The sequence below is a fragment of the Vicia villosa genome, linkage group LG5, assembly GCF_029867415.1.
Source record: "Vicia villosa cultivar HV-30 ecotype Madison, WI linkage group LG5, Vvil1.0, whole genome shotgun sequence".
Taxonomy (NCBI): domain Eukaryota; kingdom Viridiplantae; phylum Streptophyta; class Magnoliopsida; order Fabales; family Fabaceae; genus Vicia; species Vicia villosa.
Window position 1 is genome coordinate 163,586,254 of NC_081184.1, and position 27,472 is coordinate 163,613,725.

General features: G+C 32.8%; 2 protein-coding genes across 3 annotated transcripts; both read right to left on the reverse strand.

Annotated features, from left to right (window-relative positions):
* Positions 1–6,582: 6,582 nt before the first annotated feature.
* Positions 6,583–11,598, reverse strand: LOC131603654 (AT-rich interactive domain-containing protein 2-like). Its single transcript, XM_058876057.1, has 2 exons — positions 10,129–11,598; positions 6,583–8,159 (listed from the first exon to the last, which is right to left on the reverse strand). Exons 1-2 carry the CDS (start codon positions 10,954–10,956, stop codon positions 7,095–7,097), a joined length of 1,893 nt encoding a protein of 630 aa, XP_058732040.1. The 5' UTR covers positions 10,957–11,598; the 3' UTR covers positions 6,583–7,094.
* Positions 11,599–21,337: 9,739 nt separating this feature from the next.
* Positions 21,338–24,504, reverse strand: LOC131603655 (probable E3 ubiquitin-protein ligase RHB1A). 2 transcript variants are annotated; one of them, XM_058876060.1, is made up of 5 exons: positions 24,232–24,504; positions 23,570–23,730; positions 22,042–22,450; positions 21,805–21,914; positions 21,338–21,706 (listed from the first exon to the last, which is right to left on the reverse strand). In XM_058876060.1, exons 2-5 carry the CDS (start codon positions 23,633–23,635, stop codon positions 21,677–21,679), a joined length of 615 nt encoding a protein of 204 aa, XP_058732043.1. In that variant the 5' UTR covers positions 23,636–23,730; positions 24,232–24,504; the 3' UTR covers positions 21,338–21,676. The 2 variants fall into 2 exon arrangements, with proteins under 2 accessions (XP_058732043.1, XP_058732042.1); XM_058876059.1 differs by having other exon boundaries at positions 22,042–22,453; positions 24,232–24,500.
* Positions 24,505–27,472: the final 2,968 nt, after the last annotated feature.

The following is a 27,472-nucleotide window of genomic DNA, read 5'->3' on the forward strand; positions in this document are numbered from 1 at the left end:
TTCATTCTCAAGGATTCTCCTAAACCATTCTTAAATGACTAAACTATTATCTTCTATTATCTTTGTTCAGAGAGATGCATTTTGGAACGCACCTTTGTATATGGTCTAACAAATTTTATTCAAACTGTCAGTGCTGCCGCGGGCAAATTGAAACGAAAATTTATTAAAAAATTTCTCGAACTTAAATTTCCCCTTTGCGTTATCGATAGATACAATTTTGCTTTAAAGTTTTATGGTTTAAAATTCTCACATTTACCTACTTGTGATATGGCTTTAGCATTCCTGTCACCATTGCATGATTGGTTCGTTTGTGATTCTACATTGGCTATGGCTAATGACTTTAAAAAACGTGCCCTGACATTCCTGTCACCATTGCATGATTGGTTCGTTTGTGGTTCTACATTGGCTATGGCTAATGATTTTAAAAAGCGTGCCCAAAGAGTAATACCGAATAGGGGTACTACGCACAATTTCAAAGGACATTTTCATGTTGATATTTGACATGTTCGAAGTAGCAACGGGTGACATATAGGATATTTAGGAGATGTTTACACATTTTGAAGTTGCCTTATTCCAAATAATAAATGTGAAGCTGGTAAGGGCAAAGGGGATGAGCTTTCTCAATTTGATCATCCATAGGTTAACCGAATAACTTTTTAATTAAAATTGTCTCTTGATGGAACTTTATATTCACTTTTTCCCTTCCTCCCATCTATTGATTGAAGAGTTGTATTGAACTTCCAATTCTTAATTCTTAGATTTTTGTTAGTAATATAGTTTTTTTTAAAAACCAATAATTCTAAATTTAGAAAAATATCAATGATTGGCCTCTTTATTTTCTCTGTCTCACGTGTTCATCTTTTCTTGTTTGATACTTGGAGAAGCTCCATATATCCTTTTAAGAGCATCCCACATTTCGTGGAGGATTTACAATGGTGGACGTCATAAAGTTTACTATCGACTAGAGACATTATTACAAAGTTCTTTGTTTTAAGATATATCTCTGTCTTTCTCTTTTCTTCCTTGGTCCAAAGGAATTAGGGTTTACCCATTGTTTTATCATTTACTTGATGAGTAGGGTAAAACAGACCATTGACTATAATTTTTCACAAATCATGATTTATGCTTTGAAGAAAAATTCTAAACCTAGATTGCCAAATGTTAAATCTACTATCGTTGTAAAATGGTAGTGTGTTTAGAAAAGATCTCTGGTCGGAAGTCGTCTTCCTCCTGATACGATTAGTCCTTAAATAATAGTTCGAATCTAATGCCACTTGTTGGACTTGAGATTCACATACAAGAGAGGGTGAATTATATGGTTTAGAAAAAAATGATTTTAAAAATCTTTGGGAAATAAAATCAGAGTTTATAAACATTTTCAAAACCTTAGCAGCAGAAAATGAAAAGTAGAAAAATAAATAACAGAAACTAAAAGAGTTAAGGAAAAAGAGGAACACCAAGAATCATAGAGGTCCAGTCAAAATAAAAGGACATACTCCTCTCTCCAAAAATTGATCTTAAGAGTTTCCAATAATAGTTGAGAGATTTTAGTAGAAAAGACTCGTGAATCCCCTTATACAAGGAAATGATGGTTGACCTCCAAGTACAAGACTCTGGGATATGGCAGTTTAAGTCTTCTCTTCCGAATTATGAATTTAGGCGGTTATTCCTTTCTTTAAAAACAAGGATCTTAGAGTGGATACTCTTCAAGTTCCTAAACCTAGCAAGCTTTTACAAAGGTTGAGCTCACGAACCTCAATCCTTGATTTTACACGGCATAACCAATAACTTGTGAGATTTTAATACCGGGAAAATCTCGATCCTGCCAAGCTTTTAATATCAGGCTGAGCTTAAACTTAATCTTAATTTTAATACCGAATTGACCAAGAACCTATGAGATTTTGTAACTGGCTAATCTCGAACCTAAACTGGAATTAAGTCCCACAATCCCAATCCAAAGCTTCTAACTAGTTTAGCTTCTAACAAAATGAATCCCTAAATGCATGATATTCAACCAAGGTGTATACAAAAGATTTTTTGGTGAATTTACAATTCTACCCTTTTTAGAATTAAAATTATATCCTTACTCACAAATGGACTTTTCTCACAAATAGACTTTTCTCACAAAAGCATTTAGGTTAAAATACTAGTGAGAGAAAATGAAATAAATCTTTAGAGAGAGAGAGAGAGATTGAGAGTGAGAGAGGTGTGTCAAAACACATTTATGGATGAAATAAAATGAGAAAAGAGACATTTATTTATAGGCTAGAGGTTGGCTCAAAAAGGAATTTCAGATAAATGCTTTTTATGATCATTTGATCAATTGACACATATTCACAATCGATTAGAAGTTTGAAATATAATCGCTCGTAAGTTTAAAACACGAATGAGAACATATCTAGGCGTTGCACATTATTAAGGCGTTTTCCTAATCACTCGGGGCTTAATTTTAAGGTGATCGAACTGATTGGACAAATGTTCCAACCGATTAAAAAATAAAATTTTTTGCCTATAGCTATTTTGACAACTTCCAATTCATCTAGCACAACTTCAAGATATTTTAGAAGGTATTTTCTTTGGTAAAATATATTTTAAAAAAACATTTTAGTGTGTGTGCGTTTTAGCAACTCACTTTTATGATAAAGCCCTTATGCTTTATAATTTGTTCACTCCCTACTAATTTAGAAGGTACGACATTACTTCCAAGACTTTTCCAGATGCTTTCTCTTTTGTGTACACTTGTTTTAAGTAGATTGAGATGAGAAATTAGATTACATTTCATTTGATTGCCATCATCGGATAGTTAAGTCCATCAACACTAATTACTAGGTTTGCATCTTTATCCGCTAAACTATCCATGTTTAACTTATCATAAGACATTAGTTGTCATCATCGAAAGTTGATGGCCTTGTTAAAAGTATATCACGTGCAAAATAAGGTCCCACACTAAGAATTATTGTTTTTACTTCCTAACCTAAGGACATTAAAAAGGTCTTGTCAATATCTAAACACAGCTTCTAGATAGCCTAACTGACTTCTGCTTGAGATCTCTTGTTTGTGTATAATCCAACTAATCTAGCCACTTCTGCCTCATCACTAAGCTTAAAAGAACAATCTAGTTTCCTATTTAATCTCAAAACTTTCAAAGCTTTTTCTCTTTTCAAGGTCATCGGGAATCTCGTAAATTCTTGAAGAAATAACAATAGGATGCACTAAATGAGTAACAAGAGGAAGAGAAACACATTTAAGGCTAACAAACAAGTTAATCCTCATAGAACTTGTGCATTTTTTTTGTACAAGCCTAAGAATAATATACATGCAAGGAAAAACCAATAGAAGCATAAGGTCTAACAATCCTAAAACTAATGGAGTAATGGTGTGCAAAGGAATCTATTGATATGGAATATGTGCAATAGACACAAAAATACCAAAAGAATATGCAGTAGAGTCTAAATCCAATCTCTGGGTAGTAGACACGCGAGTATAATTAAGGCCTTCACTAAAGTCATGAGGAGAAAAATCCACAAATGATGATGAAGTAATAATTAATTTATGTGAAAGTGGGGTGCTGAGCATAAGTGGAGGGGCTGTGAAAAAAGGGCCCAAAATTCAATGATGAAATTCCCTAGTCGACAATCCATGAACCGAATTACAAAAGGCTCGAGAATTTTCAGGCTATTCAGCAACCCCATGGATTGAAGCCCATAGGCAGTTTGATTTATCGTGGCACAGAGATCTATCTAGTTTTGACATTTTCTCCAACGTAGAATGTGTCAGCATCATATCGACTGAAGTGCATGAAAACTTTGGAATTAAATCTTTTAATGTACAATCCCAAGAAAGACTCTAGAACCACTAAATGTGACGACGAAGCATGTAGGGGTGAAAACGTGGATAAATGGTAGCATCAAATTTTAGAGAAAGGTAAAAAAAGGGTCCACATGGCTAGGGGACAAAAAAGTGCTATCATCTAAAAGGGATTGGGTGTATCACTCAATCCCCTCTAGCCCAACTATATATGGGATATACATATCCTCATCATGTTGCATAAACTTCCCTTATATGTGTCAAAAAATACGTGCCTTCTTCTATCAACATCATAGTTCTTTTTCCAAATCACTTTGATCCCCCCCCAACACACACACACAACCTTGGGCATGTAAAAGCTAATGGAAGCTTGATAGGTGTCACATGACACAAAAAGTTGAATCCACCGATCCATCTTCTACATCATCTTTTGCCTCATCGTCTTAACCCAAAAATCTTCCACTAAAGCTTAAAAAAATTCCTCACGACCATTACCACGGTCTCCTCTTACCGAGCTTACTACATCACTCAAATCTTCCTTAAACAACCTAAAACCAAAAGAGGAAAGACGCTCAAGAGAGCTTATTCTTTCACTCAAATGTAGTAGAATTCCAATCTCAAGTCTTTACTTCCTCAATAATTGGGGTATTGTTATGCAATAAAACTTTGACTCTCCCAACTCATCCCTTTGCTCCAATAAAGAATCATCATCTACCTCCACCACTGCCCCAAAAAGCTTTCCAAGCCTTTTAAAAATATCTTCCCTTCATCACCTCCACCACTTCCCCAAAAAGCCTTTCCAAGTCTTTCACACAAACGCTCATATCTATCGTCTTGTAATATTTGGTTGAAGACGAACCATCATTTCCTTTTATAAGGGGGTTTGTAAATTTTTCCTACTAAAAGCTCTCAAATATTATTGGAAATTCTCAAGACTAATTCTTGGGGACAAGACTAAGTCAGTTTTGACTGAATCTGTATAATTCTTGGTGTTCTTCTTCTTCCTTTAACTATTTAATTTCGGCAATCTACTTTCTGCTACTTAATTTTTAAAAATGTTTTTAAACTCTAATTTGACTTGCCAAAAGTTTTTAAAACTAAATATTTCCAAATCTCATAATTCACCTCCATCTTGTGTGTGAAATCTCAAGTCCAACAATTCCTAGTATCAATTATGCTTTTATGAACTATAGCACTTCCAATATGTAGCATTAGGGTTAGATCTTCCCAATGTGCATGCCTTAAAGCTAGTTTTACAAGGATGTAATATTCCCTTCAATAATAAAAGTTGTATTTTCTTTTGTTCTGCTTGTTGTATAGAAAAAATCGACAAATTACACATTTCATATTCTCACACCACCTATTCTAGTCCTTTAAAACTAATATACAATGACTTGTGGGTGTTGAATATGTGACTCCACACACAATATGAGGTGTATTGTGGGTGAAAAACAGTAATTTATTATTGTAAAGAATGCATATTTACATGTTGTTGAGGTTAAGAATGCATATTGTTAAGGTTAAGAATGCATATGATTTATGATTGTAAAGAATTACATATTATACAAGAACAAGATGCAGATAATGCTATGCATCTAGAGTAAAAGAAAACTTAGTCTATTTTTATATTGTGAGATCTTTTCTAACACAATCCTGCCTATGTTAACTTTGCTATGCATAGTCTATCCTAAGCCCGGATAAAAAGGAGAGAGTTGTGTTGGACTTTCGACAACCAACATAAAACTTTGTCGAATCTCTATGACATAGATCAACTACGAAATAATGTAAATCATAGATAAAACATTATGACAGAAGTTGATCCATGTAGCCGACCCCACTTAGTATGATAAGGCTGGTTGTTGTGAGATCTTTCCCAACAAAATATGGATGGAAACAAATGAAAACTACAGAGTAATCAATACCACAATACACAAAAAAACTTAGATGGGGGAGAAATAAAACAAATTAGAAACTTCGAGTGGAAAGACCAAGAAAGCTTGGAAGAGGCCAATAAGAACTTAGAGATGAAGGCCAAGATGCACTAGAAGACGGAAGCTGAGATAAACTTAGAGGTTGAGCTGCCACCACAAACTCAAGCAGACATTTAGTGAAGCAACAAACGTCCTTAAGGCTATGTTTGGCAGTTTGGAGGGGAAGGGAGAGGAGGGCTTTGGAAAATAGGAAGAATTAGGTGAAAAGGATAAAAAGATTTTGGGTTGGAGGATTTTGGAGAGTTTGAGTCTATTCATAACACCAAAAACCCCATAAAATGGGGGAACTAAAAAATTGTATTGAAAGAGGGTTTTGAAGGGCTTATATAAATTTTCAAAATATCTTTTAGGTTGTTATAGTATTCTGAAAATTACAAATTTAGTAATGATAATGACTCTTTTATCAATCTAAACAAAATCATTTTTTCAAAAAATGTCAAATATTTTCCAATATTTTTTTAAATTTTCGTTTTTGGAAGCCTCCCCTCCCCCTCCCCTCCCCTCCAAACTCCCAAACATAGCCTAAAGCTTTGCTGAAACATAACACATTATCCTATATTTGAAGTGGCATAACTAACTCAGAACCCAACATTCAGCCTATGAACTCATTCCACGCACAAGGTGAGAGGCAGTGGGAATGAGGAGTGGAGAGCCGAGGAAACTAGAAAAAAATAGGGAAAGGAAACCTCCACATGAGAGGGAGCACCATAGTGAGAAGCTCCACACTGGAGGGTTGACACTCTAAAAGAAATCAGGAAACAAATAGTCTGCAAGGTTGAGCACGTTGATAACAAACATTAACTTGTTCTGTCACAAAATCAAAGACCCGCCAAAATAAAATTTGTAAATTTAATTTGCAAATGTCTAACTAAAAACATAAACTTGAAAGCGATTGCTCCGACTAAACAAGTTTTACAGCACAAATGCTGTCCAAAAGAAAGAGAGAAAAAAAAGTTTTCCAGCATTAATGCTGTCCAAAAGGGAGGGGGACAGAAGGTTTTGCAGCCTCCAAGAAGCACTCGGTAAAATCAAGTTTATAACATCTCCACAATGGCTTTCAAGTTTCCACACATTAGTCATTCCCTTCCTAGCCGGTTCTTTCCTCTATCTCCATTTCTATGTTGTATGTTGACCAAAAATTTCCAAGGGAAGGAATCCATTCCTGATTATGAAGAAAGGAGAAAGACAACAGTATGCAAGTCTGATCCAAGAAATTATTTTCTCAATCTCAAAATGGCTATGATGCATTTATCAAATTATCACTGATGCATTTATCAAATTATCACCTTGTTTTGTCTACTCAAAATCAAAGCACTGCGTGTTCACTGAACACTCCATAAACTCCATATATGGATGCTTGATAGCTTTTCTCCCAAATCCATCACCAAAAGATCCAAATTCGACTTCATCGTCATCGCTGTCAACAGTATCCGGAGTCACACGATTCTGATAGCTTCTCAGTTGAATAAGATATACATTGAAGTAATAGTTCACCATGTCTTTTCTTGTCTTCTTTTGAAAGTATTTCGATGGCTTGTTCCAAAAAGACTTGTTTTGTGAGGGGATATTTAACCCCATTGCATCCTTAAATTTCTTTTCTTCTTCAGCAGTCCATCGAAGTGAAACTTCCTCGCCCATTTGGTCAAATCCCCATCGGTAAAATACAGAACCCAATTCAAGCTTCAGTTTCATCCTGTTTTCGGCAATATGAAATCTAACACAGTCAACAGAACCTTGAACGTTGCAGCTGCACTTTCCTCGTCTTCCTCTCCCAGCAAGATCTGTTTCAGTAGTAGCTTTTGAGTCATCTTTAACAGGCCATACTTGTGTGCCTAACCATTTAGAGTCACTCTCAGAAGCTACACCAGTCCATTCCGGGACCTCCGCTTGGAAACGATGACCGATAGAAACACTCTTTTCACGAGAATCGTCACTAGTTGGGTCAGCTTTTTCCTTTATTGCTACATCTGGTTTGGCAGTTGATTTTTCCTTTTCAGTTACATCTGGTTTGGCAGTTGATTTTTTCTTTTCGGTTACATCTGGTTTGGCAGTTGATTTTTTCTTTTCGGTTACATCTGGTTTGGCAGTTGATTTTTTCTTTTCGGTTACATCTGGTTTGGCAGTTGATTTTTTCTTTTCGGTGACATTCGGTTTGGCAGCAGATTTTTTCTTTTCAGACACACCGTCTCGTTTGGGAGATGTTTTCTCCAGAGAACATTTATTTCCATTACCAGAACATGAACTGCAGCAACTGCAGCGAGATTTAACAGAGACGGGAAGCCTTTCACTACATCTCAATTTCTTTGAACTTTGGCGATCAAGAACACGATCCTCGTACATGGCAGGATGCATCTTCACCTTCTGTAAAGCATACAGTTTCAGAAAATTCAGTAGATTTTTCTATATAAGACTTTAAGCTAAACAAATTTCATCTTCAATGTTTTGATATCAAAGTCATTAAAATTACAGTAATTCGTTGAAGAATCTACTGTGCAGGTTGTAAGAAATTATAGGGATTAAACACAGTTCGAACAAGTACATTTCAGAGTTATCCCTCTCTGCTGAGCTTAATGAAAATCCATAAAAGTGACTAATGGAATTTATGTGAAATTAATAGAGCCACAAGGGAAATAACAGAACAGAGATGACCTACAGAAATCATTTCAAATAACTAACTCAATATCTGAAAAATTATGAATTTTGTCAAAATCATCAGAGGGGTAAGTGCTTGTTCTCAAACCAGTAGGTATTTGTTTAAAACACCCAACAACACTAGTCCAGGATCAACATAAACTAAACTTTTATTATACATGATTTATGATAGGATATTATAGGGGAGGTACTGGTGGATATATAATAAAGCATTATGACATAGCAAGTGCAAACATTATTACATTAAATAAATAAGCAAAAATAGAGTCATAAAGAGTGCAAAAGGTTTACAGAGTAACATAGTCATAGAAGCAAAAGCAAATAAACTTTAAGACAAGTTCAAAAGGAAGTGTGTCTCAATAATTAGCTATTAGTATTAAGTAAATTTCTAAAGCATCTTTCTCAGGGTGTGTGTGTGTGTGTGTGTGTGTGTGTGAATAGCAAACTTTGCAGTTCAAATTCGTGTTACCCAACTCAAGTTGGTTAACAAATAAACAGGTCAACTACAGTTCAATTCAGAGTTAGAAAACCTCGAAATACAGACTTGATTCACAGTCACTTATAGGTAGTATGTGAAATTCCCTCCTATTCCCTCAACTCAACTCTAAGCTAAATTCTATTGCACGGGGTTCAAACCATTACAAGAATAGGACAGACAGGGTCAGAGGCAACCTTGCCTTATCAGTAAGGGCCGTTCCCGTGATTACAACCCGTGACCACCAATTGACAAGGTAGCAAACTTACTACTATTTAAATATACACTCTCTTTTGAGGAGGCTCAGTAACATGGTTATCAAACCAAAATTCAGATCGGGATTCAAATTTGGGTTATTTTGGACTACTTGATTTTGGCTGATTCTGTCCTTTTAACCAAAAAATACCTAACAGGCCTTTTGCAAACCAGGTTGCACGGCCCGGTCCGTTTCAAGGATGTGTCTGTGCAGAACGTGATTTAGCCTTTAGGGAGGGGGACTAGCAGTTTTTAGTTGGGCGACCATGTAGCAGAATCTGAGTTGTTGGATTTAGGAATAAGTAGTGATTCATCACAATGAATGCAGATTCGCATTTTGATCTCTATCCAACATAGATACATGCATCAAATGGTATTGATTGAGTTCTTTGTGTGGTTTCTAATTGATATATGACTCGCATGTATCATAAGATACTGATAACTTGGCTCAATAATGCAGTTACAGTTCATAATGGAAATTTCATAATGCTAATAATCTTGTCCTAACTCGCATGTATCTTTCTCATTGTGAAGTCCCTAGGTTAGAACTGAAAATTTGAGAGTGGTCATTTTATGGACAGGGCTAAAAAATCAATCCAACGTATAAACACTATTACTGCATTAGCCTTATTTGACATTTAGGGTTAGCAAGCCGAGATTTTGGAATTTTGTTTATTACTGCATTAGCCTTATTTGACATTTAGGGTTAGCAAGCCGAGATTTTGGAATTTGTGGATATAATTTTTAGGAAATAAACTGATGGACTGCGAGTATATTTATTATGTGAGCAGAATTAAGTACATTGTAATGCTAATCATAAATACAATAAAAACATAACTAGCTATTCATGTGAAAACATTCTGGTTCAGGATAATTAAACGACACAAAAAAATCCAATGTGTAAAATCATGCATTAAATCATTATATCCATTGAAATTGAAATTATACCTGGGAAGATGATCCACTACTTGGTTCAGCATGCTTTCTCACCGAGAGAATGTCTCTTGCCTTCAGCAATTGAAGGAAAAAGTCCTCGCCTTCTTTATAGTTCTTCCACTTTGAAGGTTCTGGTAATGGTTTGACTGCAGGATCAAAGGGATCTTTTGCAATATGCCTCGTCCAGTGTACCAATCCAGATAATGCTTCTCGCTTACGTTTGCGAGAATTAAATTCCTCGGCAGAAATTTCCATGCAACAGTCATCCTCCTCCTTAACAGGATCAGTTAACATTTTATCATCATCATCACTACCATCAATCTTTTGATTAACCAAATCAATATGCTTGATGATAGTACTCGATTTAAATGGGACAAAACGATCATGTTTGTCCTTTAGATTCGAGCACAAAAGGCTTCGGAATTCTTTCTCCAGATTGAAAGTTTTCGCGAGCCAGCCTTCGAAACCAATCAGATATTTATCATAAATCAATTTAATCGAAGCCAAAAACTGATATTCCAAACCCAGCTCAACAATGACAGAATCCCACAGCCCTTTTCTCGATACGTCATCATACCCGCCGTTTTCCTTCACAAGGGAAAAAAGTTGGTATAAATCAACCGATATACCATCTCCAAGTATCACCGGAACAGGCCTCACAATGCCTCTACCACAATCCTCCTTAAGGTAAACCGAAAAAATTTGACAAAACAAAGATTTCTGTTTCGCTTTGTCAAAATCACCGCTATCAGCACGACCCTCTACCACACAACCACCATTACCACGAAAATCAGCAAAAGTTTCAGCTTCAATACGATCAACGGAAGACCCGTTTGCCATGAACTTTTGACTCTATATTATCTACTCTATGCTAGATATCTTTTGAATTTGAACACAAAAATAAGGATGCAATAACAGACACACAAAAAACAAAGTCCGAGGTATATATCAATGATACAGACACAAAACAACAATTTACAATGAAAAAAAATCAAGATATAACATTTACATACACTGATGAAATAGTAATGCAACAAGTATACAAAGAAAAATTGAGAATAGGGTATGTATGACAGGTTGTGAACATTGGTATTCTATAAGCAGATTTACCTAATGATCTAAACCTCTGACAAAGAAAACTAATACATGAAAAAATGGCGGCAACAACAATGAAAATGAAGGGTTTCACGAACAGTGTGAAGAGACAGATACAATACAATTACATTACAAGATCGAAACTGAAACTGAAACCTGACAATGATTGGTGATTGATTGTGGCGGTGGTGGTGGTTGTGGTGGTTCTAGGTGGTGGCGCTGCGGTTGAATTTCAATGGTGAAATGAAAAACGCGAGGTGAATTTTTGGAGATATTATTCAAAAGAATGAGAAAGAAATGAGTAAGGTGAGAGAGATTATGAAAATAAAACCCTCTTCTTGCTTTGCTTGTCTCAAGGTGTTTTTTTCTCTTGCCTCTCAACACAATTGTTTTTTTCTTACATTAAAAACATCAAACAATTTGTTGTTTGTATTTATAATGCTAAATTTAGGGTTATTAATTGGGTGGGCCAGGCTCGATTTTAGCCCGGTTCGGAAAAGCCCGATTTAATTATTTTAGGTCAAATTTATGATAAATTAAATATTTATTATTTAAAAGATAAATCAAATTCAGGAAAAATGTTGAGCCATAATTGTTTTGACTCGTAAAAATTTATAATATTTAAAATGACTTGTATGATTATTGTTTTTCAAAGATTCTTTTAACTTTTACTAAATATATTAAAAATTACAAAAGTTAGTGAAATACTTATCTTCTCTTGATGTTCTTTAGGTTCTTGAAGACAAACGGAAATAAGATAGGACAGTAACTACCACAATCACATGATGATGGTTGAAACGGTGGCTTTGACAATTAAAAGATATCGTTCAGAGACAAATTTCTCAAATCACATACGTTTTTGCTTTAAAAGAAATTTGTTGATCTGATTTGTCATAAACTTTTCGCATTGAAATTATAGATAGTAAACCACATTGCTTGATTGTAGATCAAATGGTGGGTGAAATAAGAAAACCTTATATTGATGCAGTAATTGTCAAATTATTGGAAAATTTTATTAGTTCCTTTACCATGCGATATCGACTTAAGGTTGTATGAAACCTTGTGGGAGATATGGATTCGGTGGACATGTGGCATGACTTTCACATAGTCAAATTTGATATGGTTGAAGAGAAAAGAAAAGAATTATAGAAGATGAGACATGGATGGTATTTGATCATTATCTGCTATTATACAACCGAAGTCCGGACTTTGATCCGAAAATAATACATCATTGATATATATAATTTGAGTTATTTTATGTGTTAGAATTGAGTTTGATATGTTTTAGAGTCGAGTTGAATACAAGGGTTGAGTTTTAAATTATTTGATTAGTTTAGAGTCATGTTTTTTATTTGTTTAAATTGTGCTAATACAGTTGTGGGAAAATCTTAGTATCACATCAAAACATTTTTAGAATTGTACCAGAAGTATCAGAGTATGTCAGCCACAAGTCAATGATCTTATAGGGAAGGTTACATGACTTGGTTTTATATTGTCTCACACCTTGTCATGACATCAGATTCTCCTGAACGTACACCTAGGCCTTCTCGTGAGGAGATCTTAGAGATGAGAAGTTCAGGCATGATCATGCCATTGATGTGTTGTTGATTTGTAGGAATATTATATAGATTATGTATGAGGGCATAAAGTCTGTGTTGTTTGAGAGAGATGACGATGATGCAGTTGCGTTAACACGTTTCATTCTTACTAAGGCATAAAATGTCTTGGATTACTGACGATAGAGGAGGAGCCTGGGGGTTAGAACTAGGCATATGCAGTAGGTTATATTTTGTTTTTGTATTTTAGGATGTTTTAGTATTATTTTCCATACTTCGAGAATAATGTTTGTAATATTATGGGTGTCATAGCCTAATTTTTACCCCTAAGATTCCATTTATCATTCATTATTATATCATTTGCATCCAACCAAAGATCACAAGCATGAAATCCTTCTAACCATTAGCCTTTTGGTTTGGCTTTTGTGGAAGATCACCAAACATCATTTATTTTCTTTTTTAATCTATGATTGTTTTTATTTTGTCAATTAACTTTACTAACCCTATTCAAAATACAAAAATATGTGTTGCTTTCTTATCTTATTGTGCAAGGTAGGGATTTGCAATCAAGGGAGCAAGAGAGTATGTGATTCTTAAACGATCTTAGTCAATGATCAATAATGATTGGAGATTCGAGGTTACTTGGTTACTTTGTTGAAGATATCAAAATTTTAAGCTTGGTTTTCAAATTAGGGTTTTGGTTCACAAAGTCAAGTTTATGGTCAACAAGTGGTATAAGAGGCTTTTACTTCAAGGCATGGCCTATAATCTTATGTCATATTCATGTCAAGCTTCATTCAACTTCATTTGGTCAAGAGAAGGTCAAGTTTGGTTATTTTTTCAAGTTGATTCAAGTATGGTTTATGTGTTTATTTTCTGCCATCTCCATCAAATTACCAAGATTGCTCCATTTGTTGACCTAAATTCAATCATGGCATGTTACTTGGTTCAAACACCATAACTCTCTCATTTCTCAACATTTTTTAAATTTACATCGAGTCAAATGTCACATTTGAACTCCTCTACAACTTTGATTCAAGGGTCAAACATCAATTTTTACTATAAATACCTCAATTTTGGAATCGACCAAGTTACCCATGTGTGAACAAAAGTTGGTCCAAAACTTGGTTCAACCTATTGCCTGATCCAGAAGTCAGGTCATGACATGAATTTTTCATCCATGCCATTTTCAACTCACGTATCATTTTGATTTTATTCTTCATCATGAAGAGATCATTTGGCACAAAGAACATCTCAAAACGCACTATGGAGTTTCATTTGGCCTAAGCTCAAACATGGTGCCATGGACTCTGCATTTCACGCATGACCTGAAATCTAAAATCACCCAAATATTCACTTGGGACCACCTGCACATGTGCAAAAATATTTGTTGATGCAAAACGTGTAGGATGAGGTGCAAAACAATCTGGTTTAGCGCTCAACTCACGCATTTCACCCTCAATCTCACACGAGTTACAAAATGGAAAAATCCCAATTTGGTTCACACACTTTAGATCAGATTTCACATGTACCATGACCTCAAATCATTTCCTATAAATAGAAGGTCATTTTTCCTTCATTTTCAAGCTTGAATAGCCACAAAACCTCTGTCATTTTCACTTATAAAAGGCTTCAAAAACTAGAAACCCAATTTTCCAATTTAAGCATGTTTTAACTTTATTTCTTCGTCCAAAATCATTCATTAGCATCATCTGAAGCTAAATGAACCATTATTGAAGTTTGTAACCTCATGCAACCTTCAACTCGATTCCACCATTGTTGACATTCGAAGCTCCAACTAAAAAGGTAGTTACGAGTTACATTTATGAGCAAACAAGTTATCACTCTCTTCACCTTGATTCACTGATTGAAAGCCCTCTATTATTTGAAATTTATTATTCATATTTGTCATTTAATTTTACTTAGAATAACTAAGGTTCTTCTTATTCTTGAGCAAATTCTCTCTGCTCAGAGCCAATCAATAGCTCTAAAGCAGAGGGACATGAACGATGACATGTCATAAGTAGAAGCACAGACGTGCGTTATTTGAGCTTAAAACTTAGAGTTCATGACTTTCTATAAATCATCTTTGGGTTGAAGACGATGCAGGTTGCGCATGTTATTGTGGGAAATTTGAATTTCCAGTGAATTAAAACGCGCCACACATCCTAGCCATTGGAGTTTATTTCTTTTTTTTGTTTTAAATTCATTTTTAATATTTCTTTCTTATATGATGTATTTTAAATAGCTCATTTGATATTTTTTACTCCAATTTTTTTCATAACTCACTACAAATATTTTCTACCACATATATATTTTTCTTCAAAATTTAAAAATCATTTTTATCATTATTTTCTTGTTGTTTTTTTTGTTTTCATTTAACAATTTATTTTCATGCATTTTCAAATATTTTCCTCTCCAAGCTTTGAGATCTAATTACTTGGAATATTTCAAACTTTCTCAAATTTTCTTGGTTATTTATTTGATGTTTTGATACCTCTTTTGAATTTTCCACTTAATTTCCATTTTAATTGTTTTTTTAATCCATTTCTATTTGACTTTTGTTAAGTTGGATCATGACGTGGTTGATTAATGCTTCATCAATTTTAATTTACATTTGAATGATGGCTTGATTATATAAACTTTCACCATTTCAAATCTATTGATTAAATGGTCATTGGATCATTATTTATACTTTATATTAGTGACAAGTTTTTCCCATTGTATTATGAATTTGAATGATTGAAATTGATGATAGATGATCCCTTGTTCTATTTACTTTGTGTTTGATCATCTATCCTTCTCCATCTTCTTCTTTTTTATTTTGTTTTGATCATTGTGTTACATCATTTTAGGAGGATATTTTGTATCGTTCTTCTAGCATGTATGACACGTAAATTGCTATTGATCGATCTCATATAGGTATGACTTCTACATAACTCCACTTACGAGTTATGATTGCTTAACATAAAGTTAAATATAATTATCCTGATTCGGTTGATTCCTCATTAACACTAACTTTGACCTATAATTGTGCTAACCTCTAACTTTTACTTTTATGCTTTTTACTCTTAATGCCATTTACATTCATGTCATTTACATTCTTGTCATTTAATCTTGTGGACTTTGTGTTACCATCCCTTACTCGAGGAGCATTTTGGACCTTGGACCTTAGGCCTTAGTGTTTTCCTTTGCTTGGAGTAGTTGTATCAGAGACTTTATGATTCATTTGAACTTCCAACTTTAATTCAAGACTTGTTCTACTTTGGGAAACTTTTGATATTTACTTGAATACTTGGAATTCTCTTTGTGGCTCTGTGATCTTGACATTCATTTGATACTTTTGATGTTCATATGCTTCCATTGCTTGCTTTTCATGATTCATCTGCTTATGGGCTTACTTGCTTGCTTTGCTTATTTTGTGGCCAAGTTCAAAGGAAAATGAATGCTCATTTTGATCAATGTCAAATGCTTTTCCATCTTGTGGTTAGTACACTTGCACACACAAAGGTTTTCTCTTTGGCTACTTTACAACGAACTCTGTTATTTCATGTCATTTATTTTATGCTTTAGTATAGTCTCTTCATCTCCTACCTTTCTTAAATTTTCAAAATTTCTCTCTATTTTCAAAACTTTTTTTTAAACTTTAAACCTTTTTCAATAAATATTGATTTTGTCATGTGATTCTAAAAATCTTTTTCTTAATAAATGCTAAGACACTTAAGCATATGCAAGCTTTTTCAAAACTTCCAAGGAAAGACAAACCTCATCAAATTTCTTTTTGCGTGCCTTTGTACATTTTTCTTTTAAAACCTTTTTTCAAAGGAGGGATATTCGTCTATTCTTGTAGTGATGCAAACTACTATGCTTTTACAAGGTGTCGTGAAGTGATTGACATTTTCCACTTGAATGTAGAGATGCGCTTGTGAACAAGTCCAAGTAAAATTTCTCCATATCAAGATGATGCAAATGTTCACTTCCTCATACTTGTGGGTAGCAAGTTTTGTTTTCCACTCCGATATGACAAAATATCTTTTCAATTTAAAATCAATCAATAAACTTTTGTGGTTATTTTTACCATGAACTACGGGGCTCTAACTTCTTCATTGCACATGGAGGATACGTAGGCACAAGATTCTTGAAGTGTTGGTGAGCACAAAAATAATAAAATACTTCTTCTCTCATCACCCCAATATTTTTGCAAACAACCTGGTTTTATCACAACGCAAATTTACAGAAGGTTTCTGTTGATTATCATAGATGTGAGGGGCGCTAATACATTCCCCTTGCGTAACTAACCTCTGTATTTAGAACTTTCGTTTGTTTTATTTTCTTGTTGGGTTTTATCGATATTTTCTCTTTTCTTTGGAAATAATAAAGTTCGGTGGCGACTATTGTTTTCGAGTTAAGTTAATCAATAACTTAATCTCAATTTTTCTAGCCGCAACAATGAGATGTTTTTTTAATTAATAAGTTACCCTATTCTACGATATTCGTGTTTATTAATGTTTGAATCAAAATAATTAATATGTGATCACTTATTCGCGTTGCTCTCGCCTTTTGTTAGTGGGTTTGAGTATCCTTAATACTCTTTTTATTAAAATCCTTATTTATATAAAAAAATTATAATAAATTATGTAATAAAAAACTCAAGTTCTTAAATATGTGATACAACTTGTATGAAAAAAATATGTGTTGCAACTACAAAATTAATGAAAGAATAAATTAGAATCACATATAACCAAAAAAATACTGATTTTCATTTCATTAGATTTCAACTACAATCCATGTAAACTAAATATTCTTTTATTTAGGGACAGATCTAAAAATATTTAGTAGTCAGTAACGATAGAAATAGGCTAGGTTAGGCTTTAGAAGACCTGAGTCTGACATACAATAAACTTACAAGGCTTAAGTCTAATTTATGGCCTACTATAGACTCTTTTTTTTCGGTCTAGCCTTACCTTTTTAAAAGTCTGACATGTCCTAAAAGCCTATTTAAAAGTCTGTTTATCATAAAGGTTTCATTTAACCCATATTATATGCCATCCTATTTAACCTTTTTTCTGATATATATGCATATATATGCCACCATATTTAGACTATTTTTAATATATATGGAAATATAGGTCTGCCTATAAGGCTTCATAGACTTTTTTAATAGCCCGAGCCTAACCTATTTAATTAAAGGGAAAACTTTATTCCACCCCATACTTTTCTAGCGCATCACATGAAATTTCAAAAATGCCCCTCAAAATCGGAAATATATTTCCGATGCGCACCAAAATCTGATAAACTATACAATGGAACCGCAAATATATTTCCGCTTTAGACCCGGAGATATACCTTCGGTTTTGTGCTATACTAAAACCAGAAACCATCACTAAATAACACCAACACTACAAACTCAAAATACAAATCATAACAAAAACTTAGGAAACACACTAAGGATTTTAACACAAATCAAACATTACAAATCCACGTCCACGTGAGCTTTGCAACATCATGAGAATATCATCGACCGATCTTAAGATACGTTAGGTTTAGAAATATTATTGGGATGCACCATACCTAACGTAATAGAAAACATAAAGCTTATTAACACTAACTTATTAACAGGTCTGCTGTGAAAGCAAAACATAGACAGAATCCGGAAATGTAATTCTGATTTTGTACAACTACAAATCGGAAGTATATATCATATTTTCGCGTGACCTATTTCCAAATTCAAAAACAACATAATATAACGAATGTGAATTGAAAAGAATAAACTTTACCTTAAATTTCACTTCCTTGAGCTCCTTTTGATATAATGAACCATAAAAATGAAGATTTTAAGTGAAAAAAAGATTGAGAATGAAAAGCTTTTTTAGAGATTTTATGGAAAGAAGAAGAAATGGTATGATCAAAAGGTGGTCATGTTGGTTGTTGTTTTAAGCTCCTTGTAGTCGTCATTATCCCAGAAATATATTTTCGGTTATATATGAAATGACAAGGTGGCCGAGAATGTCAATCTTCCCGCTCTATTAATCGGGGTTATATTTACGGTTCCAAACCGGGAATATATCTCCGGTATGATTTTTTTACATTTTGAGGGCGTATACCACATTTGTCCTATTTTGTGACAATGTGATGCGAACCAAAAATATATTTCCAATTTTGGGAGGGGGGAATTGAAATCGCAAAGGGTATTTTTTTGGACCATAGTGTGGAATAAGAATTTCCATAATTAATTAGGCTTTTAAAAAAATCTAAACCTGACATTTTTATTAAATACGTCTGGCCTGACCTGATCTTAAATAGACTAGGCCATAGGACCCTGTAGGCTGGCCTATTCTCATCTCTAGTAGTCGGATAAATTTATACATAAATTTATAATATTAAGAATACAATATCATTTATTTAAGTATAAATATTTTTTCAAATCTTCGTAATTTCAAAATGTAGTGATTTTTCTATTTTAATCGTTGTAACAATTTTTTTTTTTTTTGCATATATTAGCAACTCGCAAATAATTTATCTATCATGTAATTTTTCATTTGATTTTTAAAAATATTCATAGAAATTTTTTTTCCATTTATGTTATTGATTTAAAGTTAAAATGAGGAAATTCAAAGCTTAGACCTCATAGAAATAAACATCACTAAAAAGCTATTTTGTCAATCTCCGAATCAGTAGAAGTTAGTTTTATTTTTGTTTTTAGAAAGAAAAAAATTTGAGAATTTTTTTATTTAAAAAATATGTTTTACTTTTATTTTTGAATTTTTTTCATACATTTTTTTATTTATTTTTAAATCTTTTTTCTCGAAACTAATTTATATAATTATATCCGTTTATTAAAATAAAGTGGTTCTTTTAATATTTAAGTGGCTCAATTTTTTATGGTGCAACACACTTTCATTCAAATATACAACTCAGAGGCAATGGCTGCCAATCTAACTATATTTTTTAACATCCCTAATCTTTTCACTATTTTTCAGTCTAATTTTGAAGGCATTGGCTGCCAATCTTTTCGCTTACCCTATAGTACAAATGTACAATGGTTACATTATTCAACACCCTACTTTTTCACTTTTTATCTTCCACATCATCTTCTCTCTCTTCCACCTAATAATTCAACACCTATTCAATTTTTTTTCACTACAATGGTTTTGTTTAATAAAATTCAACACCCTACCCCACATCATATTCTTATTTTCTTTTAAAGTTTTGTTTTTATGATTATATATTAATATCTATTATCAATTAAAAGTGAATTTTTTTTATGAGTCCAAATCAAATGAACCAAGTCTCTATTTATAGAGGAAAAAAAATAATGAATTTTGATAAAAATAAAAATAAATAAAAAATTTATTTACTATGAAATAATTAATTTTAAATGATTAAAAGAAAATAAAATCTAAATAATCACAACAACCAATAAAATTGTGTAAAGTGCTGCATGTGGCCCCACTTTTTTCTCATTCAACATGTTGAATCTTTTCAACACCAATTAATCCACATCACATTAAACACCTCATTCAACAAACCATTGTAGACATTCAACTATTGAATAATTTTTTCAACACCCCCATTGTAAATGTTCTTAAAGAACCACAAACGATGAATATGATTGGCAATAGTGGAATCAATCTTTTCAAAATCATTCTATTTTTTCTGCAGGTTTCACCCGTGTAAGAAAACATAATAATTTTATTGGTTAGCATCTCACTCTAAATCAGAAGCATTAAAGGATGTGAATAAAAAAAGAAGTGAAAGTGCATAAGATTTGGATGATAAAGTCCTCCTGACCCAGCTCGTTGGAGCGGATTATGTGACTATGATTGAATGTTCTTCTGACCCGGCTCGTTGGAAAAGAATTATAGAACACGTCGTATTTTAAATCATGAACATCATATATGAATCTCACTATCATGATACACAGTTGAAATCAGAATAACAATGAGCCATACACATTTGAAGGTTGAGGGTATGACACAATGCACAATAACTCTCTGCATTCCACTACAATGATAGCAGAAAAAGGAATCGAAATTGTGGTAATACAACGTTAGCTCCCCCAACTGCTGTTAACCTTGCCATGGGACAGAGTCACATTTTCCATCACCGTCGGAGATTAAGATCCACCTTTGAATCACTCAATACTGTAGTTAACCTTGTGCCACACCAGGGTACAGCTCTCCATTGCCGTCAGGTGACTGGACTTCCCCATCCAGTCAGAGTTTTGAATCTTCTCCAACGATTTCGGGAATTATTGAGTGATTGGTTTTTTTGGGAGAAAATTAAGAGGTGAGTCTGGAAAAATATGTGTCCTTTGATTATTAGAATGTTGGGCAACTGCAGAGAATGCAGGATCTGAATTTACAGAGTCCAAATCCAAATGCCACCCATGTGAATCCTGGTCCCGAAAAAAGATATGAGCTATTGTTTGTATATTCATGTGATCACGTTATGTCCAATGCTAGTAAGCACAGCAACACCAGATCAATTTCAATATAAAGGATGAAAGCAACACATGGAAAGTGAAGGCATGCGATCATTCGTTGACAAATGTCTACGAGTCCACGACAAAAAAAAGAACCAAAAATTATATTAACCGTCATGTTTTGCAATAACATGTCTCTAATAAAAATCTATGCAAGGCATCTTATGTAGTATCTTGATATCAACTAAACATTTCAGTTGAAAAACTATACACAACGTGAGCCTACTCTCCATTAATTTCCTGAAATCAACACAAGAGACTATGTATGAAAAATGGAATTAACCCCAGTGAAATGCAGAAAACCAAACAACCAAAATACAGCCATATGCTCAGTTTGCCAGACTAGTATGATTTTGTAACCTCAGCTTATCAAAAACTAACACACAGTATATTTGACCTCTCGTGTTGATATCAAAGATATGGACTATTCAATGGGAGGGCTGAAAACCAAGGCCTGCATCAAAGAAAGACAGAATTTATAATTATGTTATTCACAGGGATATATTTACAAATATCTAAAAGTATGGGAAATTGGGAATGAGTGGGAGAAACCTGAGCACAGACAGGGCAAGTTTCACTTCTTTCCATCCATTCCAGAATGCAAGCAAGGTGATAGTGATGATCACATTTTGTGGTGAGTTTTGGATTCTCATCGTCATATTCTGCTTAGACATAAAAACACGCATTTGTGAATAACCGTCCATTTCAACCAAAAACAGGATAAAACTTCACATGATAAATGGCTTAAATAGTTAGTTTCAGAAAATAAATAAAGTGTGGCCACGTCACCTTCTAAACATATCGGGCATCCTTCGTCTTCTTCTACTAAATCTATAGGCTCACCCAACTTTGAAAGTTCAATTTCAGAATCCTTTGCCGAGTCTAATTCTAAATCAGTCTGACCTTTGCATTCTGATTCTTTCAGTTCTTCTGACTTAGGTGAGGTTCCGTGATTGTCTCCAGATGGTTCTTGAACTGAATTAGAATTTGTATTGTTCTTGTCGCAAATTTCTTGAGTCACAGGTGCAGTCTGAGTGGCATCAAGTGTCACATTGAAAGGGATAGGAGCAGGAGGTGGTGTATAAGTATCAGGACTCGAAGTATCTAGATTAGTATCAACCAAGAGCCTTCCAGAGAAAGCAGTGGGAGCACCTTGATGAGAAGATAGGGGAACATGCTCATCTGATGCTCTTGGATACTGCTGAGAAAATGCAGCAAATGAGTTAATATCATCACAGATTGATTACACAGCTATCAAAGAATAAACAAAATGTAGTCATAAACTCAGTTATAAATAGATCAAAGACATCAATTTCTTTCTTTCTTTCTTATTAATGAAAATTCTGGTTAGTTGAATCGCATTAGCTCACCAGTGTCAGGAGGAGTGGTCTCATAGCTCTTAAGAGCACTTAAAAGTTGCTTACAAACTATTCATCACTAATTTCCTCACATGAACGTCGGATTCAGACAGATTCTAACTCACGCCACCAATATAGAATGAGCAGTATACCTACCAGTCGGACCAACCTTAGTTCCCTTACATCAATTACTTTAACAAAATAGCATATAGGAGGATAAGAGTGTTAGAAGCTAGTTGGTGACTTAACTCTAGTTAGTTAGCGGTGGTTAATAGAGTTTTGACATATCCTGTCTATTATAGTTAGCTGACAGTTATTGCCTCCCTTACTGCACATATAACCAATTGCACCTTCAGTTGAATATAATAAAATCACTCCTTCACCTTCAAGCATTTCCATTATAAACACCATTGGATAATCAATTTGATACTTCTCACAAATATGGACCATAAACTCAACCATTTTTCTAAAGATCAGTTTATTTCCTCACACAAACAAACTTCATTGAGAATATTCAAAAACCTTCCCTCAATAGATGACCAGGGCAACCTAACAAAAGTTAAAACATCTTCCAAGCCTATATCTAACTATCTACCTATCGATTTGTGTCACTGTCATTTATGTAGCACCACTGACACTAGATCCACGGAGTATCATTGTATGACACAACACTAACCTCTAAAGCACCAACACCTCTGAGAAAAGATGTGGCAGTGTCGATGTCGATGTCCGAAACCGACACCAACACTTGTGATTATGTTTAATTAATTTACTTTTTTTTCAAATTATTATTGGGGTCAACATGTCAGTGTCATTTTCTCACATTATTAGTCAGTGACGAGCTGTATTTGTAATTCAGTGTGTCCGTGTCACAACATTTAAAAAATACAAAACGCTTCTAAAAATCAAAAGGTAAATAAAATCATGAAATTCAAATATGAAAAGGAAAGGATGATTACATAATAGTAAGCAGGTGGAGCACTCAACACAGTCTCCTTAGAAGCACAACAGCAACAACCGCCCATAGTACCTTATCTCCAGCAACCAACAACTAGCATCGGACGCATCTTTTCACCTTCATCAACCTATAAATCCAGAGAATCCTTCTAATTTCTTTCCCCTATCAATGAAAAAAAAACAAAAAACAATTTAAACTACCGTAACGTAACAATAACATCCAAATTCAATCATTACTTATTTTTCATTAGATATTTTATTTCTTCACAAAATTAAATTCACCAAAAAAAGAAAGACTATAACAAAAATCACAATCACGCATGCGTGAAAATCACTCCACTCCAACCGAAAGAGTCGTAACAATAATAACAATAACTGAATCTCCGAAACTCAATCAATATTCAATCCGATTAATCAGTTCTCGAAAAAAGCAATACGAACAAAACAAAAACAATCCGAATAATAATAAAAGTAAGCTACGATTTCATGAATTAAAACTGAAAAAAAAAACTATGATTAACCTAGAAAACGTAACGGTGAATCATACACGAAATTCGAGCTATAGCATCAAATAATTGAACTGAAAAGCAAGAAAACGAAAACATGAGGTAAGTGACGAGTACTGAATCGGTGGAAAAAGAGGAATAGCGATGGAGAAATTTACCTTATGATTGAGATTGAAACTGAAATTGAGCAAGAAGATGAAGGAGAAGAGAAAGTGTGTGCGGAAGAGTTGCGAGTGTGCGAGAAAAGAGAGTGCGGGTTTATTACGTGTATAAGAGAGAAAGATTGGCACGGAAATATTGAAAATTCTTCCACTTAACCCTTTTGTTTACTTTCGTAATTCTTTACTAAATCTCCACCGTTTGTTTTGTTTCATGGACCCGCTTTGAAGTGGAATAGGCCAACTTGATTGTGTTTTGAACTGATTTTGCGGATTTGCCGGATTTAACCTGATTTGATTTGCTTTCGGAAATATTTTCTGTTTGAATTTTTAGAATATGTATAGTTTTAGTTTTCTGATTATTAAACCTGATTTGATTTGATTTGCTTTCGAAACTATTTTCTGTTTGAATTTGTAGAATATATTGTTTTCATTTTCTGATTAAATGTTTAAAAAATTTAAAAAAATTAATTATGTAATGATATATATAAAATTAATAAGAAACAATAGAAGAATAGTATTATTTTAATTATTATTGTTTATTTTGAATAAATATGAATGCTATTTACGGAATATAGGTAATGAATATAAAATTCATGCATATGGACATCCATAAGCATGCTATTTGTAACACTTCCCTATTCATTAAAAAAAAATTCTAGTGAAGGTAAAAGTACAACATTATTTGTAAGAAATTATTGCAAATAAGAAAGAAAATTATAAGGAGACAATCATCAATTATTCTTAAAACTCTCTCTTGAATGTTTGTTTAGGATATCTCTTGGTAAAACTTTACTAGAAAAAATTCAAGTCAAAAAAATCTTGTGAAAGAAAAAGAGTACAATAATTTTTAAAGATGAATTCATTTCTCCCCCTCAGTTGAAAGATCATTTATTCCATGATGAAGATCAATCTTCCGTACTAGTTGGTTAAAACTTTTCTTTGGGAGTGACTTTCAGAAAAAGTTTAGAAGATTATCACATGAACGAATTTGTTGGATGCTTGTATCACCTCTTTTCTGAAGATAATGAGTGAAAAAGAACTTTGTAGAAATATGTTTTGTTATGTCTCTTTTAATGTAATAATCTTTTAATTAGGCGATGCATGTAATATTATCTTTTAATATATATGGTTGTTGTGTTAATTTTTTCAGAAGCCAAACCACAAGTCTTTTATGTGTGTTGGATTAGGGATCTCAACAAAACATATTCTTGACTTGTCTCATGTAGTGATAAAAATTATCCTAGTTCGGCCAAAAACACTTGACATACTTCAGTTCCTAATAATTTCCTCTGGAGATTTCCATTAAAACAAGCTTGAGCTTTTTACATAATCAACCCAAACAAACTTTCAAAACACCTCGAGCTTTTGCGTAAAAACAACAAAAAAACTTCTAAAAACAAACATAACTTTTATATAGTCTTAGTTCAAAACTAAACTAAAGCTTTTACATAGGTTAAGCTCAATTACCTTCATAAATGCTTTTACGGAGGTTCAACTTAATAACTTTTACCACAACCTTTACACAAGTTCTTGGAGTAAATATAACCCTTATATATATATATATATATATATATATATATATATATATATATATATATATATATATATATATATATATATATATATATATATATATATATATATATATATATATATATATATATATATGGGAGCATATTAAGTGAGAGCATTTTTAAATGAGAGATGAGAGGAATAAATATCAACCATTGGATTCATCAAGAAAGAGAAATTAATAGCCACATTAATGCATTATCCTTCTCTCTCTTGATGAATCCAATGGTTGATATTTATTCCTCTCATCTCTCATTTAAAAATGTTCTCACTTGATATGCTTATATATATATATATATATATATATATATATATATATATATATATATATATATATATATATATATATATATATATATATATATATATATATATATATAAAAAATTTTACTCAAAAGGGAAACAATACATGTGCCTTTTCAATGATTTAATCAATTAAAATTTAAAAGTATGTGACATTTGATTAGCCTAGCTAAAAATAATAAATTATGATTTTCTATGTCACTTAATCAATAATCATCCCCTTAATTAATTAGGAGACATTACACTTTAATTTAATAGATCAGAAGAATCTCATAAAAGATTGACTAATGTGTTTTTCTTTCCTAGTTGATTAAACAATGTTTTAATTAATTAAGCTCTTGCATAAATTAGTTTTAATAAATTTTACCAAAAGATAATAAGTTGTAGACATTTTGTGTGTGTTTTTCTCAGTACCTCAAGACTCACCCTTGTTACTTTTACAACAAACTAATAAAACTACAAGCACAAAACCACACGAACTATCACAATTTCACAACCTTGATTATCTACCCACCATCATACTATTTGGAACATGTCTTCTATTGAATATACAAACTCTTTTAAAAATAAGTTATCGTTGAACTTGATTTGCATTTATAATGCACGCCTCTCTCAAGCTCCAAAATTCACTTGTAATTTTTTCCTCTTTGTCGTTTATTACAATCAACCCGTTTGTGTACATAACAACAACACCTCTTCCCGAGTAGAAATTATTTGCAAAAGAAATTTAAATATTAAATTAACATATGTTTATTTTAAAATTAATTATTTATACTATTAGTTGATTTTGAAAACACTTTTACAATAATGAACACATTTGTAAAACCTACGGATGAAATATATGCATCAGACATTTAATTATCAACTTCATCCATGTATAAATTAAATAGTAAAAAAATAATAATTAAAACATGTTCTAAACTTTTCAAGAAGAAAAAAGGTTTACATTTTATACATTATCAATAATATATCAATAATATAGTAATTTTTGCATTTTTCATTTCATCCCTCGAATATCTTAGAAGAAAATATACATATCAGATATTTCAATCGAAAAATAAGATAAAAAAATAAATAATGAACTTTTTGACTTACATGAAAAATATGAAAATTTTACTCATAAATCACCTTCTCTTAAATTTGAAATTTTCGTCAGATATCTAATTATTATTCCACGTAGTTTATCTACTTAAAATAAAAAGAAGTAATTTTTAAAACCAGTAATTTTAAAAAGTATAAATAATTAAGATAATTTGATATTAAAGTATTAAGGGTGTTTGTTTCAAAGATTCGTAAATGATTCTCAGGAATAAATTACTCGAGAATAAAAATATGAAGATTTAATTTTTGAGTATTTTTAAAA

Excerpts from the sequence above, each read along its gene's own strand:
- LOC131603655 (XM_058876059.1), bottom strand. The coding sequence starts at position 23,635 with ATGGGCGGTTGTTGCTGTTGTGCTTCTAAGGAGACTGTGTTGAGTGCT. Across the intron at positions 22,454-23,569 it reads CTCCACCTGCTTACTATTAT|CAGTATCCAAGAGCATCAGA; the intron begins GTAATCATCCTT and ends GCATTTTCTCAG. Across the intron at positions 21,707-21,804 it reads CTTGCCCTGTCTGTGCTCAG|GCCTTGGTTTTCAGCCCTCC; the intron begins GTTTCTCCCACT and ends TCTTTGATGCAG.
- LOC131603654 (XM_058876057.1), bottom strand. The coding sequence starts at position 10,956 with ATGGCAAACGGGTCTTCCGTTGATCGTATTGAAGCTGAAACTTTTGCT. Across the intron at positions 8,160-10,128 it reads GTAGTGGATCATCTTCCCAG|AAGGTGAAGATGCATCCTGC; the intron begins GTATAATTTCAA and ends TATGCTTTACAG.